The sequence below is a fragment of the Pleurodeles waltl genome, chromosome 5, assembly GCF_031143425.1.
Source record: "Pleurodeles waltl isolate 20211129_DDA chromosome 5, aPleWal1.hap1.20221129, whole genome shotgun sequence".
Taxonomy (NCBI): Eukaryota; Metazoa; Chordata; class Amphibia; order Caudata; family Salamandridae; genus Pleurodeles; species Pleurodeles waltl.
This window is the reverse complement of record NC_090444.1, coordinates 1,343,757,685-1,343,777,053: the sequence shown is the minus strand read 5'-3', so window position 1 is coordinate 1,343,777,053 and position 19,369 is coordinate 1,343,757,685. Positions and strand designations below refer to the sequence as shown.

The window sequence follows — 19,369 nt, the reverse complement described above, 5'->3', positions numbered from 1 at the left end:
ACTCCTTGGTAAGGGTTGGACAGGTAAGATGTGAACCACTTTAGAGCTGTACCTTCAATCCCTGTATCATGGAGTCTGGAGAAAAGAATAGCAGGGACAATGGTGTGAAGAGCAGCCAATACCTCAAGAAGGATCAAGGCAGCTGGACTACCAGAATGCACTAAACTGCAAATGTTATCAACGACAGAGAAAACAGTCAATTCAGTGCTTCTGCCCACCTAAAAGCCAGTCTGATGTGGGTGAAGTAGTTTTTAATGTTCAACATATTTTGACGAGTAGGGCAGATGAGAAATGGTTGGTATTTGGGTACATTAGCTGGGTTAAGGGTCAGCTTCTATAGTGAAGGTGTAACCAAAGCTGTTTTCCACTGATTAGGGAAGATACCCAAAGTTAGGGAACAGCTGAACAAAGTGGTTAGTTCAGTAAGGTGTAAGAGTCCAAGACCATGAATCCAACCTGCAGGGCTAATATCTAGGAGACAGCCAGATTGGTGGTTGGGCTTAGTGGCTCTGGGATCTCTTGTTCTGATAAAGAAGCTAAGCCTGGAGTATCATGCTAACTATGAATGGACTGGGTTCAGTTAAAGATGGAGTGCAGACCCTTTCTGCTAAAATGGCTGAGGGAATAGTTTTGATTTTGTTGCTGAAAAGAAACTTCCAAACCCTCCCAAAAAGAAAAAGTGAGGAGTACTTTGTACCAGAGCACAGGAAGTCTAGAAATCATTTACCATGTGGAAAAGCTCTTCAGTTAGGAAGATTTTGGGGGAATCCAGTGACTGTAATATGATGCTGATGCCATTTTTCAATGAGTCTCTGCCTTTTCAAGTGTAGCCTATAGACTGCACATTTGCATTGATCACTGAAGCATAATTGGCATATTGGTTCAGCCTACAGCACATCAAACATGAGTGGGGCAATCGGGCACCCTTTACACGTATTGGCTTTTTTGCCACTGCCATTGACCGTTTTTGACCAGCCTACTGCACAGCCATTTGGTGTCAGGCTTGCTGTTGGTGTTAAAGCGATACAGAGTTTCCCTCTTTTCTATGAGGCCACACCTCAAGGCAGCAACACCAACAAAGTACTATATCAGCATTCACCACCACTGAGCATTAAATATTGGCCTACTATGTGGAGCGATAGTGGTACGAACTTCGCTAGGCAGATGTACATACACAGTATCATTTAGGATGCTTGGTAGTTCTGGAACAGACAACGGAATAGTATGGTTAATTCTCTTGTGAAACAATGGAATATAACTCACAGCTTTCAGACTGCTGGAATAAGTCATTTGCGATTTCTGTACATAAATACGGAGTAAACAGACAGTGTGATGATTCTGGTGTTTCTGTTTATAATTCTGGTGTAAGCTTACTGGCACATGTACTAAAACACTCACCAGTGTATCATTTTTGGTGTATATCTTGAGCACTGCCTATTTACGTACATATTGTATAGCATTTTTATTTTCTATATAAGCTTTTTAATATTATGGTCTAAAACGGATTTATATATTTACTTTTTATAGGGCATACATTACCTGAAAGCGTACGAGCACTTTACAAATGAAATAGAGAATTGCCTAAGCCACACAGATTACATGGTCCTGAATAACATTTAACACAATAAAAGAAATGAAAGACTAGAATGGTGGCAACAAATATCGAGCTGGAGATGTAATTCTCTGGACATGGATCAGTGAGAGCAGTCCCCGAAGTTAGAGTACTTTACAGTACAAGCAGAGAATTATATCATATGCATCCATTACAGAGACAAATACTGAGTAACAGAATGAATACAAGTGCAAGACTAGGAAGGTGCCAAATAATATCACAATTCTCAAGGAATGGATCAAAGCAGAGCACACCAAGCTCTATGATTTAGGAAGAAGAGAAATTAGCTAAACTCTCTTTTGAATACAAGGGATTTCAGTTTCGATTTAAAGATTGCCAGTAAGTATGTAGGCACAGAGGAAGAGTTCCAGACTTAGATCACACTCCCTGAAAAATACAAGGCCACTGATTGTTCCTTTTTAAAGGATAGTGGATCCAGGAGCAGAGAGTCTTAGCATTCTGGGATGGTCCAGACTCCCCCACCTCCAAATATAAATCTTTGCAGTCAGGTAATGCGAAGTAGGTGTGTGGAAGGCCGCTACATCGCTCTGGCTTCAACAAGAAGTGTGTTAACAGTACATGGTAATTCCTTTTCGCCCTAAGATGAAACGTGCTACCACGCGTAAAACTGCTTCTGTTGGCGTGAGATCAATTTTGAAGGGGGAAACTTAGTCAGGAGGGCCAGCGCCCTAGAGCTGTGTCTGATGATAACTTTAATTTTTATAAATGTGTTTCAGCTTTGACTTGGGCTTTAGGTTTGCACGTGTCAGCACACCTAGCAGCAGGGCTAAAAGCTTCTGTGATGTGTCAGCCACAGCCTGCGATTCCATCTGTACCTCCTTCCTGCAGTGTTGCCATTAAAAGTCAAAGTTGCATAGCTGTGCAACATTACCTCCCCTAGCTCCCACCCACCCTTGTGCATTTTAACCTTCACTTTGGGTTTCACCCGACAAATCCGTAGACCCACTTTGAAAAGTAACCAGAAGGGTAGAAAAAGGGAGAAGAGATCAATGGTTAGCAGAAAGATCACGTTTTCTGAGCCAATAGGAAAAAAGTCACACTGAAAAGTAAAAAATATACACAAGGGCAGTTAAAGGCATAGGAGAATCCTTCTCAGCAAACAACTCATATCCACTCTTTGACTAAGGAAGCACTTCCTTACCATGCCATTTTCCCCACACCACTACATTGGAACAGTCCAAAACAAAGCAGCCACTGTGAAGGGGGCAACATAGCTAACTCTTTCTTAACTCTTCCTTAACTCCTGCCAGAGGCTTGATCATGGCTCCCATACTCCTGAGGTTTATTTCTAAAAACGTAAAACAACAACTAAGAGTCACACATAAAATCAGGCTTTTCCTGAGAGTATATTTATTGAACTGAGCAACAGTCAAGGTCATCTCGCGAGCCAAACACTGGAATGTTTTAACTTGTAGGCAGTTCCATGGCTCAACTAGCAACCATCAAATTTGTCTTCTAGTCACCATAATATATTTTAATGCAAACCTAAAAGAAACCTAAAAACGTCTCACTACAAAAAAACAAAATCCATATCTACATTTGTTTAAATTGTGATCCCAGTGTTTTGCGTGATAATAGAACAGAATCCTGTTAAATATATATGAAACTCAGTAGAGTGATTAGTGAAGAATCAGACCTTACTAATTCTAATACACTGTCATAGACCCATCCTAGTGTACCAATTAGATTCAACTGCAAGGTAACAACTATTTGTTTATGAGGTATTAGTTTCCTATCAATGCTAGCAACGTTATCTGTTCTATGAAGAGTTCTATCACCCTGGACAAGAACCTTTGTGCACAATCCAAAAACAATTAAAAGGAAATACAAATAAATAAAGCAACCAGAAGTACATGACAAGTTGATGATTGTGGTGGGATCCTGAAGTGTGATCTTACACAGACTTTAGCATGGATACATCACATATACCTCAACCATCACTCAGAAGAAAATATGGTCAGCCTAGAAAAGGACCAGGGAAGCATTCGGCCTTCAACGATACACCAGTTCACTTTGACCTCCATATCTTCTAGGGCCATAGTATCCTGTCCTTCTGACCCTGAGAAACAGAAACATAATGGACCTGTCGACCTGAAAACTAAAAACACCAGAACCCAAAGTTCAAGAGCCAAGTCCCAGCAACAACCCCTCCCACTTATTTCAGTTACCAAAGCATAAGCACCATTGTTACAAACTTTCCCAGACAAGTTGCACATGTTGCTTGTCAGAAACTGAACTTTGTGATACCCATAGTTATGGACCTGGATACTGCTAGATACATCAGTGAATGCCTTTTGTGGAGGAAAAAAAAAAAATAAGGATCCATATATCATTAGGTAGCTTAGATGATAGGAGAGAGAAACAGAATGGAGAAAAGAGAGAAACTAAATGAAGAAAAGAGCAGCCCAGACATCCTATCTCGAACTTTAGAAGAAATGTTCAAGACTCTGCCGATTATAAGTAAAAAGAAGAAGGGGACAATAGAAAAGGGCCTCCAGAAAACTGGAGGGGTGGAAAATAACATCACCCATTCTTGAAAGTATGCAAGGCTAGCTAACAGAAAATGGTCTGCCTGCCACAGCCATTCGTAAACATCTCTGCAGGGCATTTCTCCAGTGTCCTGCATATGAGAAATCAAGTATACGGTACAAGTCTAGTAACTGATCCCTTACCAATTTGGCGAGGCGTGCCATCATCATAGGTTTAATCAAGTTACAGAAACTGGATACTTAAAGATGATGTCCTCAATTACCAACATTTATTAGAAAAGTACATAATGCAAACCTGGGATCACTATTCTCAATTGTATTATAATAATTTCAGCACTAGTCCTAATGGAGCATGAAAAATAGTGGGGGCAAACTGAGCACATCACAACAATAATTAATCCACACCTTGTTAGATTGATAAATGATTCGTAAACAAACCAAACAGCACACAAGAGATAAAAGCAAAGGATGTCGAACAAAGACATTTGTAACAATTAAGGTCAAGCAAGTATGCTTTTTGATACAGCTTCTCTCTTCAAAATGTAATATATACATAAGCGATTTGATCTCCTTTCGTAATGCATAAAGACCATAAGTGCAGGCATCTGTATTACGTGTGGCAGGATTCTTTATTCATTTGGTTCGGGATTGCCATCAAATGGCGCACTGATGGCTTTCTTGAATTATAGATGTACTGCATGCATTGTGTGTATATGCATGTATATATATATATATATATATATATATATATATATATATATATATAGACACACACGTAAATATATGTGCATATGTACTAAATGGAAAAACAAAGGTTGAAGTCACGTTCTAGTTAGCTGACAGAATGAGACAAGTATCTTTAAAATAAAAACAACACTTAAATTAGTCAGTTATGGCTTAGTCAACTAACTATAATGCGCTACCCAGTCATTCACTGCTTATGATCTTCCATACTAAATGACTCATGAAATGTTCAATGACATCATTGGCATCACTGATCACATCTCAAATGACATCAGTGATGAAATCACTGATCACATCCTTGAGATTGCGGTTCACCTTCCTCCATAAACTCCTACACCATTTTAAAGAAGAAAGTTCATAGTAAAGAGTGTCCATCATTCACTGAATATAATGTATGGTTGCATGGTAGGCAAACAATGTAGGGCCTCACCTTTTGCACCTGCGATGCCGGTATTGGATGTCACGGACATGCAGTTGTTGGGAGATGCCCGTGTGCGTGAGTTTCTTCGTGAGTCTAGCTTAACCACCTTAGGCTCTTAGTTTTCTGATGGGCTGTTTATCTCCTCGGAGGTGGCGCTTAGCGATGGGCGAGATACTGCATTGCACCAACTATATGTACTTAGATTTGGCGAGATGCTTCGTGCACGCTTCCCGTTTCCCTGAGATGCCGCCGGTGTGCCGAGCGCCGGAACTCATGCAAACGCAATCCTGCGCAGGCTTATTACCAAGCTCTATGCTTGTATGCAGAGCGAGACGCCTGAGATTAAAGCTAAAGTACACTGGGAGGTGGACATCGGCGAGGCCATTTCTGATGATGTGTGGCGAAGATGCTGCATGCATATTAGAGAGTTGTCCCCTGACTACAGACTGCGCCTTATTCATTTTAAGTTCCTACATCGATTGTATTATACACCCTGTAGATTGCGAAGTATGGGTCTGCGTTGTGAGAAAACAGGGCTGATTGCAGAGGCCCCCTAACGTTTTTCCCCCCATTTCCCACTTTTGGCTGGTGTTTTCCTGACTCTGATGGTGCCCTGGGTACTGCTAACCAGTCCCAGGGCCTGTGCTCTGTGTAAAATCAATATGCAAATTAGGCTAATTATAATTGGCTAAGTCAACCTACCTATAAGTCCCTAGTATATGATAGGGCATGTAGGTTTAGGGACCCTGGCATAGGTAGTGCACCCATATGTGCACTGCTGAGGTGCCCAATGTCAGTTTAAAGACAGGCCTGCCTTGCTGGCTGCTTTTGTTATATGCAAATTCAACTTTGGAATTAAAAGTAGTTCCAAAGTCTTAAACTACCTTATTGTTTACATACAAGTCACCCCTAAGGTTTGCCCTATGTGCCCCTGGGGCTGGGTGCCATGTAGCTATAAGCAGGGACCTTATAAAAGTAGTTTTATAAGCCCTGGTGAGGTAGAAACAGCCAAATTTATTTTTCCCTCATTGTAGTGAATGGCCTTCATAAGCTAGAATGGGGAGACTATTTTAAAATTAAAAGTCCCCTTAAATGACAAATACGAAGAGTTTGGTATCAAATTCATTGTTATAATAAATCCCACAACTTCCATTTGTTGGATTTAATATAACTTGTTCAGGTAAAGAGTTTTAAACTTTACCTGAAAAGTTGCAATTTCAGCCCTGCATTGTTTTTGCTGCTGTGCTCAGATTGGTCAGCCTCTGGCAGCCTGGCCAGGCTGCTTGATGAGGTGTGAAGTGGCCTGGCTTCACACAAAGGAATGTGCCTGTGGGAGGGAATCTCCCCTCAGCAGATGGTGAGGCAGAAAGGGGGAGGGCTGCCAAACTGGTCTTCAAAGGCAGATAAGGACATTTGGAGCAACCCAGCAACACCCCCACATCCTGCAACCGCAGGCAACTAGGTGCCCCCTTGATTAGATTAGGAGAGGGGTGTGTTTTTGATTTTTAGCCACACCAGTGGGTGGGCTCAGCCAGATGTAACCTCCAAAAATCATTTTCAGCCATGATGGATTTTTGAGGAATGTTGTCTCCTGGGATTGATTTTTGCCACACTTCCCAGGAAGTGGTCATCACAGGGGAAAGGACCCTGCACCGTATTGGAGAATCAGGACCCCCTGTTTTTCACCCAGGAGCAAGGATAAAACTGGCAGACCTGCACCCACACCTCAGTTTCCTACCAGATGCCCATCAGATTTCAACAAGGAAGAACCAAAGGAGAAGAAGGACTGCCCTGCTGGATCCCTGGCCTGCACCTGGAACCTGCATTCTTAAGGACTGCACCAGCTGCACACTTGGCCTTCACCACAAGAAGGACTTTGCCTGGCTTCAACTGGTTCAAGGAGGGACTCCCGGTTTGCTACAGGTGAAAAATTGCTAACCAGAGTCCCTTTCACCAACTCCTGAAGAAATCAACCAGCTGACCAATGTCCAGTGGCCAAAAAGGAGTTTGCGCCAGGTGCATTCTGGGAGTTGTAGTCCACACCCCAAGAATCATCTCAGAGCTTCTGGAATCTTGGGGTGAGCTTTGGACCCCAAAAGAACCTTAAAGGGACATCTGGGAGAAGATCCAGAAGTTTGGAGAACTTTTGTAAAAAAGCGCCACAGAGGGACCGACCCGCTGCAGCAACTCTAGCCGGCTTGCCTCAACCACGACCCGGCCTGACTTGCAGGTTCGTCCTGGTGAAGAAAATCTCCAAAAAAGAGACTAAGTCCAAATGTAGAAAGTTGACCGGGACCTCCCAGCCAGCGTATCTGAGAAGGGCTCCAGGGACGTCGGATCAAGATCCAGGTTTGCCCCGGTCAAAGGATTTTCACCTCGAAAAAAACAACTAAGTCCGAAGGTAAAAATCTCCACCGAGGGCTCCCGCGACGCGAATCCGGGAAAGAGTTCCAGGAGGTCGGATTGGACTGGCAGATTCGTCCCGCTGAAGAAAATCTTCAGAAAAGAGACTAAGTCCGAAGGTAAACTTTTGACCGAGGCCTCCCGCGAGCTGTAGCCGAGCAGGGCTCCATCGTTGTCGGCCTCAAACTTTGACTTTGCCCCTGTCGAGGTGCGACCAGATGACCAGATTGGCACTTTTTGTTTCTCGGCGATAGAAAACAATAATTCTTTAAAAATTCATGTCTCCGGTTCCCCTTATCCGATTTTATTTGTTTTTGTGTCATTTCAAAGATAAAAGTATAATCTATTTTTATAAATTGGTTTTTTGATTTTTAAACTGTCGCCTGTGTTTTATTCAATTACTGTTTTGTGATCTCTGAATGCTTTACATTCTGTCTCCTAAGTTAAGCCTTGTCGTTTGTTGCCAAGCTACCAAGGGTTGAGCTGGGTTTAATTTACTGAGACCTAACTGGACCTAAGTGTAGGTTAGTGGCCTATTGCTAAGTGTAGGTACTTACCTGCCCTTACCAATAACCCATTTTCCAACATGCGTGTTGATGCGCATTGTGCTAGATGCTAGGCTCCTGATGCAGACTTTTTGCACCTCGCGTGCAGCTGTGTTGCGCGATTACTGGTCAGAGGTGTTGCGGATGATGGAGGAGATGACTGATCTCGAACTGCTGCATACCCCTAAACTTGCCCTTCTGGGTTATGTGGAGGAGATTCCCTCCGCTCACAGGAGACTGGTAGGACTGCTGCTGCTGGCTAAGCACAGGGTTGTGATGTGCTGGGGGTGTAGCCGAGCTCCCCGTTGTCGTGAGTAGCTTCGAGATGCTTTGTTCTGTCAAGAACAACTAATGATATACTGGGAGCTGATGCCTGAGGGTTCTCGGCCGAGAGACATATGGGACCCTCACGCTCATTTTTGTAGACCCAGGCATTTGGCGGCATCTGATGTCTCGATGCTTCCTATTGAGAATGCAAATAGTTATGCTTTTCTTCCATGCTATCCCTCACGGCCTGCAATTATACTGCCGATCTGACGGCTGCATTGTTTTTCTGATCTTTCCTCTTTCGCTTCTATCTTTACTCCCCACCCCTTTTCTGTCTCTTTCCTATTCTCTAGCTTTCTGAACTTAGCTTTCTGTTGTAATGTTTTCTCATTCCTCATTGTGCACATTGGGAGTTTTCAGAATATGGAAACATTGTACTGTACTTAGTGAAACCCTGACTCCTTTTATGGATGTATCTTAAGATGGCATATGCCTTTGTTGCTTCTTACGCTTTAATCAGTAAACAAGATGTAAGTGCTGACCTCTCAGATGTGGTGCAATGGATGTGTTATTATAAATGCATAATAAAACAAATATATAAAAAAAAAAAAAAAAAAAAAGAGAGAGCTCTCCCCCTAAAACTTGGGACCTACCCAGAGATCCCTGTTGCCTTACTTTCTTGCATATGATATATATATCTAACAACATATATAGACATGTACACACACAACACACAGGGGAAGCTGGCAGTTTAATTAGACATTTTGAGAGGCTAGGGATCAGGTCCATGCCACTTTTCCTGTACTGAATGTCTGGGACCCTACTTACAGAAAAGGTATGACTAAAGACGAGGAACTGCTAATGGGTACTGAATTAGCCCACATAATGTGCAGGAAGGGCATTTGGAAGCATTTACACCGTAATGGATTAACAACTCCAAGATGCATGGGGCTCAGACAAACAAATGAACATGTGGAGTGTATGGCATAAGCAATTTGAGGCTACTTGATTACAGCTGTGAACAATGATGTTTGTTAGACATGCATGTGAGAAAACATTATCTGACCAAACAAATGTACAATCTATGACACTATTTACAAGTTATAACACATCAATAGCAATATTTTAAAATAGTGGATGCCTTTGTCCTATTAGGCCGGACCTCAAATGCAATTCAATTCATGCTATAAAATGATGGAAGTGTACCTCAAAGAATAATATTAAGACTAAAATGGGGGTCTAGGGCCCACTAAATGCCTGCAGGAAAGAAATATCACCCTGAAAAGGTTTACTTTCTAAACTAAGACAAACTTTTCCTTTGTTTAGTAGTAATCAAAGCATTTCCATGCAGCTGGAATGTTAATAGGGCAGGTAGAGCACCCAAGTGAGATGGGGTGATCATTACAATCATGTTCAAGTGTATTCTTGAGATGTTAAAAGAAAAAGTGGGCAAAACATTACACTTCAGGGCAGAAGTATGGAGTTTACAACCTAGCCAGAACAAACCACCAGGGCTATTTGAATGCTCAAAATAAGTATTGCCCGGCTTCACAGGCACAGCATGTGCCCTCCTAGAAGTGGGTTGCAGCAGCACATCCCCCGATATGACATCCTTTCGGATCACAATGTGCTATACAACTAAATTAAGCACAACTCAATAAAATTATTTGGTAGATGGACAGAACTGCGAGCTCGCTGTTACACAGACAAAAACAATTATTAAAAAAGAAAACAAAGTATACAGAGTTGCAGTGCAAAGCCTTTAAGGGGAAAATTGGTAAACTAAGTTCTAGCTTGAAAAACTACCTTCTCACTATCTTACCATATGCAGAAGCATGCACTAGAAATTTAAAAGTCAGAAAAAAACAACAACATATTTTTCAGGTCTTGAGCAAATCTCCTCGAAAGAATTAGTAGCAATAAATAAAGTCATTCAACTCCCACCTCTGCCCAAGCAACACCAGACAGAATAAACATCTACATCAGAAGCTCTTTTACCTCTCATCTAGAGACAGCTTTAGTAGTGAGTTAATCAAAGAACGATCGTTTCCAATGCCTTTAAATTATATATATTTTGTAGGTTTTGGATCTGCCTCTTCCTCTTGATTGGATGGTTTACTACTCTATATAAATTTCCTGCCTCCTAATCAATGCTATTCTTAGTTTGTCCCTCTTTAGAAGCATTTCTTCTTTTCTGTGTTCTGAATGTATGACCTGTGTCCTTCCATGGCTTGCATTGGGGGAACTATGTTTTTTCTTTTTCTTTTAGCACACCATGGAATTGGATGTGTATTCATGCTCCCCCCTCTATGCTGCTTCCCCTTAATATCTCTCCACTCGGTGTTCCCTCCTCTAGCCACAGCTACTCCACTGCTTCCCCCACCTCTACCCATCTAACTTTAATTATTTTTTTAAGTCACTATTGCTCAACGTTGTATTTCCAGCCCTCACAAACCATAGTTGTTCACTTAAAGGTGCAATGGTTAATATTATGACACATTAGGACCAGCAATGATTGGAACTTGCTAGACAGACGAGTTACTTTACAAAGGCAAGACGCTTACCCCATTATGCAATCATGGTACCCTAAGGTATTTGGGTATGGTGCCTTCTTTGGAAGAATAAATCTTATTATATTCTTTCACATCACTCATTTCTATGCACTTCACAACAAGCTCCACTGTTATTGTCCACTGTTTCCTTAGGAATGCCCACTCATCTCACTGGTTTCAGCATGAGAAGGGCATATAATGTCAAATGCTATCTAAAAAATAATCTTTAAAATTGGATCCAAAATTTAAATGCGTACCCATTTCCAGGTTTCTTCCCTTCTAACGTATTTAAATGCTGTTCAAGGGTCTCCATTAGACTACTTGGTGCCTGAAATTGAAAAAACAAATACAATATGTTATCACATTTTGTTAGTCTGTTTGCGAGAAAGCCTGTAATTTGATTTCATCTCTATAAGCACGAAATATTTTGCTGATCTGCAATATTTGTCAGTATGAAGGAAGTGCATACTCATGCTATAAGTCAAGTCTAGAGCAGCCAAGTTTAAGATTGCAATTCCATGCTTGAAACTTTGAAGTCAGAAAAGCAAAGCAAGCTTTCTACACGCGAAAGGTTTTAATAACGCAAATACATTGTGCCTCCTCAATCTGTACAATCTCAAAAATAATAGCAATACATACCATATTCACACTAGTTAGGTTGATGGATTTAATGACCCACCCTACTTCTCCTCATCAAAAAACTTCTCTGGGGTAACCCACAGCTTCCACATCGTTACACCAGTCCGGTTCAGATGAAACAAAATCTTGTTCTTTAGCCTTCAACCCACTCAGCACCTTTAGTTGGAAAATGTACATCCAAAGACCACAGTATGCATTCAAGAGGGCAAGTAATTGGTCAGATCAACACAACTTAATAAAAAAGGGGGGGGGGAATGTTTAGGACCCACAGCACAGGTGACACTTTGTCAATCTCCTCAACTCAAGTTATGTACTATGTTGCATCTTTGGGTATCCTACACTCTGAACAAGGGGCCTGCTTTCCCCCACTGGACAATTAACATTAAAATGGAAACTGATGTCTATTTCTCATAAATAAATATTAATATGATTGGCAGCAAGCTACAAAACAGAAAAGGCCATCAATAGAATTTGGTGAATCGGAACATCTGCGATAAAGTGGCGGATGTTCTATCTGGGATATTTAGAGTAAAAAATGTTTCAGTTCACTCAATTCAGTGAAGGTAAAATATGCCATTTTGTGGTATAGGTCTCAAATCTGCCAAACACCAAATAAGGTCTCAACACTGGATTATCACTTCACGAAACTGGAAAACAGTGCTACTTGCAAAGAAAATCTCACCACAGAGTTGTTTGGTTCTATTCATATCTTAATTGTCCTCCCTATTGATTTTGAAGTCAATAAAGGTATTAGCTTTCAGTTATCTTGATATTGTTGTGTGGCATGTTTTTTGTCATGCAAACACCTAAGGGCACACATTGTATCAATGGCTATAAGCAGCACTTTATCTCCTTTGACTATGCCATGTACAGTTTAAATCAATAAATTAAATTGAAAGAAAAGACCTTAAAACATTAGGCAATTAAAAAATTAGATGGTTAAGAAATAAATGTAATCATCTAGGTGTACAGAGTTAGGACAACAGAAGAGATTCGTGCATGTATGCCAAAACTGATATTCAGTGAACATGTTCCAAACCAAACACTTGTTTCAGGTCTCCCTCATTTATTAGCCCATTGGCCTCATTTCAGCAGCATCTATTTGCATAGTGCTTTCTACGTCTGAAGCACAGCCTTGCCCCTTCTTCTGATGCAGGGGTGGCACAGGATTTCACCAGTGGAGAAGTGCCCTGTGAGCATGGCATTTTATTTTTGTGTGTGTACAGTCACAGTGCAGTTGATTGGCCTGGCACAAAATGGAGGGTGCTGTAGAAAAATGTAGCAGTAATCATTAGAGGGTGAGTTCCTTTTCAAGTTTGGATCAGATAAATCTCTAGCTGTCTGACAGATTACTATGATCTTGAAAATGTATATATCATATTCCTAGTAATGTTACATACAGAAAGGAGCTTTGGGTCAGCTTCCGTAAGCCCTTGCTCTGATGGAGTAGAAATCCACACTTTAGTTGAGGTCAAAGACCAGCATACATAGAGTGGGTCACCTGGTCAGCCCCCTTTCACCAATGGCTTGCAGCCAATAGGAGTCACATTTTATATCAACCCACAGGACAGCCATTCAGTGTTTGGTTTGCAAGGCAGTGTGCGTGATGTTAATCTGTCCTTTTACTGTCTGCTTTCATACCCATATAGGAAAACCACTGAAAGAACAAACATTGGTATTAGGTATCTGGGTGAGTTCTGGTTGTGAGAGGGCGTTCATAGTGGGGTACAATTGAGAGCTCTGGAGTGCAGGCTGAAGGAAGTGGGCCATAACTGTTCAGATTACATGTTCATCCAATCCATGGCCTCTCTCCAGTGTGCACATACTGATTGTCACATATGTACTATTTGTAATAACCAATTCTAATAATTTTCAACAGAAATGGTGTTACTCTTATCACATTGCTAACAAGCACTTGTAAAGCCAGAGGGTAATGCGTGTTTTAAGCACATGTTTGTTGTGTAGGATGCCTGGATGCAGAAAGCTCATTGAGAGGTACCTAAATGCTGGTCATGTAGCAAGCTATGTAAAGCACAGTATCTTAGAGCACATGTTTTAATTACTTAGGTCATACATCTTTAAGTGTCCCCGTCCCACCATTTTCATCTAATTTAAGCCACGTTGTTCCACAACAGACTTTGCATACAGATAGGTAAAGCTTTCTTAGAGGTGAGAATTATAAATTATGATGTAAAACCTTTGAGTCCTTGGAGTTAAATCTACAACTTGTGGAGCATTAAGGAGAAACCACTTACTGCGGCACTCTGAAGCACCTCTGGGAGACTTGGAAGTTGTGCGCTTCATTTGAAGAAAACCAAAGGTCTAACCTCCTCATTAGTGACACACCAGTCTATGATGGTACATCCAGAGCTCTTGGTGCTACAGACCCTTTAGGAGTGGAGCTGCAGAATTTGTTCCCTAGCGAGTGCTCTTTTCTTCAAGTATGAGCATCCAGTAGTTACTCTTGCAGTGTAGTGCTTATTGAAATGTTTTACAATTGACATTAACATCAGTGTCATTAACACCATCATTAGCACCCCAATTAGCAATACTACCAATACTAGCATGATTTCTGCCACACCAATCACCACTGCTGTTACCATAGCCACAATTACCACAACCAGTACCATTATATAAATATCACCACTAGCATTACCATTGTCATCTATTCTACCACCACAACCATTACTACCAGCATCAACACAATTAGCCCCATTACCACCCCTGTATGACCTCATCAGTACCACCACTTACTAAAATAACCAAGATCACCACCAGCTTCTCTACCAACACACACCACTTTAAAAGGTGAAACAGTGCCTGCTAAATATGTCAGCTGTGTCATAATAAGTAATTTATATGCTTGTTATGAGTGATGCCTCAGTGCGCTACTTTATATTCATAATAACTGTCAACTATTTGTTGTAATTCTTTCTAGTTCACCACCAATACCAGAATCACTATCACAGACAACACTATCACATCTACTAATCCAATCAGAATTACCACCCCTTCATCATTATGACCATAATTATCATCACCAATATTAATACTATTAACACTACCACTACCATTGCCACCAATACTATAAACACCACTACTGCCATCAACCGCATCACTGCCACCACTACTACTATCATTACCATTAATACTACCACTACCATCGCCCCATTACCAATACCACATGTTTGTGTGTGTGAGAGCATTATGTTTTTGACAGTGTGTGTGCTTAAGAGAAGGTATGGTGCCACTATCTATCATTTACAAGGGGTACAGTCACTGGCTTTGCTGATGCTTGCAGCTCATGTTCCTAGCAGCAGAGCTGACCACAGAGCAAGAGCAACAACACAATACATTCACTGATTATTTGTGGGTTTTTGTATAGTCTCTGGGCTGTGTTTGGCCTTCTGGTATCTCCTCCTTCTGATTATTTGTGATTTTTGTACAGCCTCTGGGTTATGTCTCGCCTCCTGGTATCCCCTTCTTCCTTTATGGTATCCATTCAGCAAGTTACGACTTACTGCATTTTGTAGAGAAGTGGGGAGAGGTTTCTTTGAAAGTTCAAGTCTGACATGAATGTTGTTCATTAAGCACACATTGCACATCGTCATCCCTCTTGCCTATAAGCTGGATGAGGAGATTATTGAGAAAACCAAGCATTTCCCTGTACTATCACAGAAGTCCTATTCCTCTCAACAGTTCATCTCCCCTTTTCAGCTCAGACAGTCCAGGAATGTCAAAGCAGCTTGACTAATGCAAAATATATATTGATTTGATGTATAATGCACTACTGTGTGTTCATGCTGTAAGGTAAATATTCCTTACCCAGTGACCATCTGATTATATCATGTTAGTGCTAAAGATTCACTTGTTCCACATACTACTGCCATCTAGTGTTGGGTGTGGATATTAGCAAATTGTTTTTCTTCAATCTTCTTTTCCAGCCACAAGCTCTGTTGTGACTCCATCCTCACCCACAATGCACCAAGCCAAAGACACCACCTTGAATATTTTTCTGCTCAGCTATTGAGTAATATAATTGAAGGTTAGTGTTGAAGACAGAATAGTATATATCAGGTGTCTCCAATCAGTCAATTGCAAGTTATCAGTAGCTTGCAGGCTTGAGTTCATTTTTAAATTGGCACCAGCTCACATTTTCCTTTGAAATTTAAGGGAAGGATGTGTTTCATTTACATTACAACAGGCTGCCTATAGCAGGGCCAGATAACGGGCAGTGCTGGACTCAGAAGTATGACCCATGAAGAGGCGCAAAGGTGAAGAATTGAAGTACTGAGGTATTTAACTATTAAATAAAAGCCTTTGTCAACTAAATATTGGAGGGTGAGAACAAAATGATGTTTCAAAACACTTTTAAATGGCAGAAATTTAAAATGAAGAGTTAAGTTACTGATTTGTAAATGCCACACTTTGAAATGGGAGAAAAATAAAATGCAGAGTTAACTTAATGATTAGGATAACTCTTAATTTTATTTTTCTCCCATTTCAAAGTGTGGCATTTACAAACAGGCCTTTTGCTCCCAAAAGCTAGAAGGTACTGCAATATTTTTGGCTGAATAATACAGCCATAATGTTTAAATGGGACAAATGTAAAGGGAATAAAAATATTTATATGAAACATTAAGTCTTAAAGTTTGTTCCACTTTAAATTAAGCCAATTATGTCTTAATGATTTCTGAAGCAAGATCCTTCACTTTAAATTCTTCCCATTTAAGCACACCGAGTCTACAGGTCACTGGGAGCAAAATGCCTGCTGTTTATAAATGCAACATTTTGAAACGGGAGAAAATTTTAATGATAAGGTTTATGAAATCCATATTAACAAAGATAACTTTTCACTTTAATTTTCTCCCATTTCAAAGTTTCACAATAGCACACAGCTGGTACCTTGTTCCCAGTGGCTGGTAGACCCAGTGCCATATTTATAACTGAAAAATACACCCATTTTGTTTTTAAATGGGAGAAATTTCGGCTGGAGAAACCTTTTCAATATTATGAAAATGTTTGCAGAACATTTTTTTGCACTTTACATTTCTCCCATTTAAAATAAATGGCTGTACCTGTGTGTTTTATTATGTAACAGTGCCACATATGGCTAAAAGTCTCTCCTGTCTCACAAATACAAACACAGCCTCTCAGTGTCCCATACACAGATCTCATTCATACACACATGTTCATACTTCCCCACACATGATGTTCTTGCTCTTTTGAGACGTGGCAGCAATTATAACAACAGCTACTTTCCATGTCAAGAATTGCATGTCACAGGTGCATAGTGGTGGGAGAAGGAGGACTAGTAATTCTGATAAAGAACGATATTGAGGTCCCAAGCTAGTGCTGAAAGGGTCATTTGAGGAATTACTCACTTAAGGCACTCAATGAAGGGCTTCATAACAGGAATCTTAAATAAAGACCACAGCTAAATGTAGACAGACATGCATGCCAATTGCGTGTTTTGTTAGAGGCAACAATTCCATGCACAGAGACTTTGAGGGTGAGTCGGTGTGTGTGTGTTTACCAATGCAATAGTGTACAAACGTTTCCCAGTCCGCTGCATACTAGGCATGCGTGGTAGACTTGTGTGCCTCACACAGAATTTACATTTGCTGCTCAGCAAGTTTGAGGCCAAACTCTAAGACCTCAGGTACCAGATGGCTAGATTCAGCTGCCTGAGTTCTGGTCATGTGAGCTGATCATGAGTCAGTAGAACCCGTCTCAGTAGGTGTTTTTTGTGTAGGTGTACGGATATCTCCAGAAGCACGGAACATCAAGGTTGCCTCACCCATGTTGGAGCAACAAGCTTGAGGGTGATTGACACTATCTTTCTCCCCAAATATGGAATCAGAAGAAGTGGCAGAAAAGCATAATCAAATACCCCTACCCATTTTATTCTAACTGCATTGCCCAGGGACTGTGGCTACATGGATATCAATGGTGGAGTGCTCTATGGGGAAAGTACCTTTGGAGGACATGGGGATACATCTCCAATTTTCTGGACTGGATTCCTGTTTAGCAGATCCCTAAAGTTGTTGCCCACCACTGGCACATGCTCTGCTAGTAGCTAAATATGATGCAAATGGCCCAATGCCAAATGTTAGGGGCCACTGCAGACAGCAGGGAGCGAGTGAGTTTTGGATGCAGTACTTTGCTTTCATGATGTCTGTGTTTAGAGTACTGTTTTGCTTTTGCCTTGAATGAATATGTAAAATGTTCTGAGAACTGGGCTAATTGCCATAAGTTAGAGTTAATTAATATGGCAACACTTTTCTTGTCACATCCATGTATCTTGTAGGGTGGTGCTCCCAAACCCATGAGTGAGGCATCCTTGATAAAGGTCACCTGTGAAAGTGGATTAAAAAATGCCATAATCAGCTACAAGTTTTTGCTGGTTTACCAAAGGAGGAAACAATGAATGAGGAGCTGCTGATGCATTACTAGCCTGAAGCTGGAGACTCCCAGCCACGTGTATCACCAAGCAGGATGCTGGTGATCATCTCTGAGCAGTGTCAAACAAATAACTGACGTTGGCATTGGAGATACATTTTTCTTTTGCCACCAATCATGTGATAAGCTTCAGGGTAAGTGTAAAGTGTATGACTATTTCCATCTCCTCCAAGGACGGTGGTCGAATCTGGTTAGCAGTCAGACAGAACTGGCAATCTCCTCTGAGAGACCAGACATGCTTGTCAGCCACATTACTATTCTCCCTACCTGGGGAGGAGCACCAACGTCTCCTGAGCTAGGTCGCTCTTTCAAGCCGTGCAGACTAATACTGGGTCAAGCACGACCTGACCCGGATATAAACCATGTCTTTGGAAACCTTGGGTTTCTTTTTGACCCAGTGTTTGGCAACCCTAGCCTTGACTAGGTCTTTAAAGTTGTCTCGGTGGTCTTACGCTACGGAGTATTCAAAGCTACTGGAGGTTTCAGTCCTGAAGAGTGTCTTGACCAAGAAACTGTCCTCCTCTTGTGTTATGTGAAGTTTCACATTGTGGTGCTGTGCTTCTCTCTTTGCAACTGTGTGGTATTGTCAGGAGGAGAGGAAAACCCAACATGGTAGGGGGTTCTCAGTCTGGATTGTCCAGGGGGTCAAGTCGATAATCCTCCCAGAGTGTGAAAGATCATAATGTGGATTCTGCTGGGTCATGTGGGCTGTTGTGGTCCGAGTCAGTGTGGTTTGAATATGGTGAGGAGTGTGGTAACTGAGGACAGTGGAAGTGTGAGGCCAAGGAGGGAATGGCCGTGTGATAAGCCAAGGGCCAGAGTGTATTGTGGGGCCCAGTCCCAAACCTTCTCAGTAGGGCTTACAACTATGATCCCTGGAAAGTTTGCCCTTCAAAAATAAACCTCCTTTTAGAAATTTGGTGTGTGTGTGTGTGTGTGTGTGGTTATTCGTGCAAGTGAGGTCTGGTTAGGATTTTTCTACATGAAAGTATATATGAAAAACATTCTACTGCCCGATATCAGGTACCTTGGGATAGCTGCAAGGCAACTCAGAGCTCATTAAAGTGTAGTAAATGTAGCTTTGCACTTAGGGTTAAAATGAAAGGGTGTACTCTTCATAATATACCCCCAACTCAAACACACACACACACACACACACACACACTCTTTCTTCTTCAAACATGACCTCAATCCTTTGGGAGACTCCGTGATGA

The 19,369-nt window shown here is 41.3% G+C and overlaps 1 protein-coding gene across 11 annotated transcripts in view; it reads right to left on the bottom strand.

The window, feature by feature from the left end:
- SNAP91 (synaptosome associated protein 91) overlaps positions 1-19,369 on the bottom strand; it is a 639,351-nt gene that overhangs the window by 378,476 nt on the left and 241,506 nt on the right. For all 11 annotated transcript variants that reach the window (XM_069235597.1, XM_069235603.1, XM_069235599.1 and 8 more), the window contains exon 10: positions 11,312-11,382. In XM_069235597.1, the coding sequence (XP_069091698.1) occupies positions 11,312-11,382 (71 nt within the window). The remainder of the gene's footprint in view (positions 1-11,311; positions 11,383-19,369) is intronic.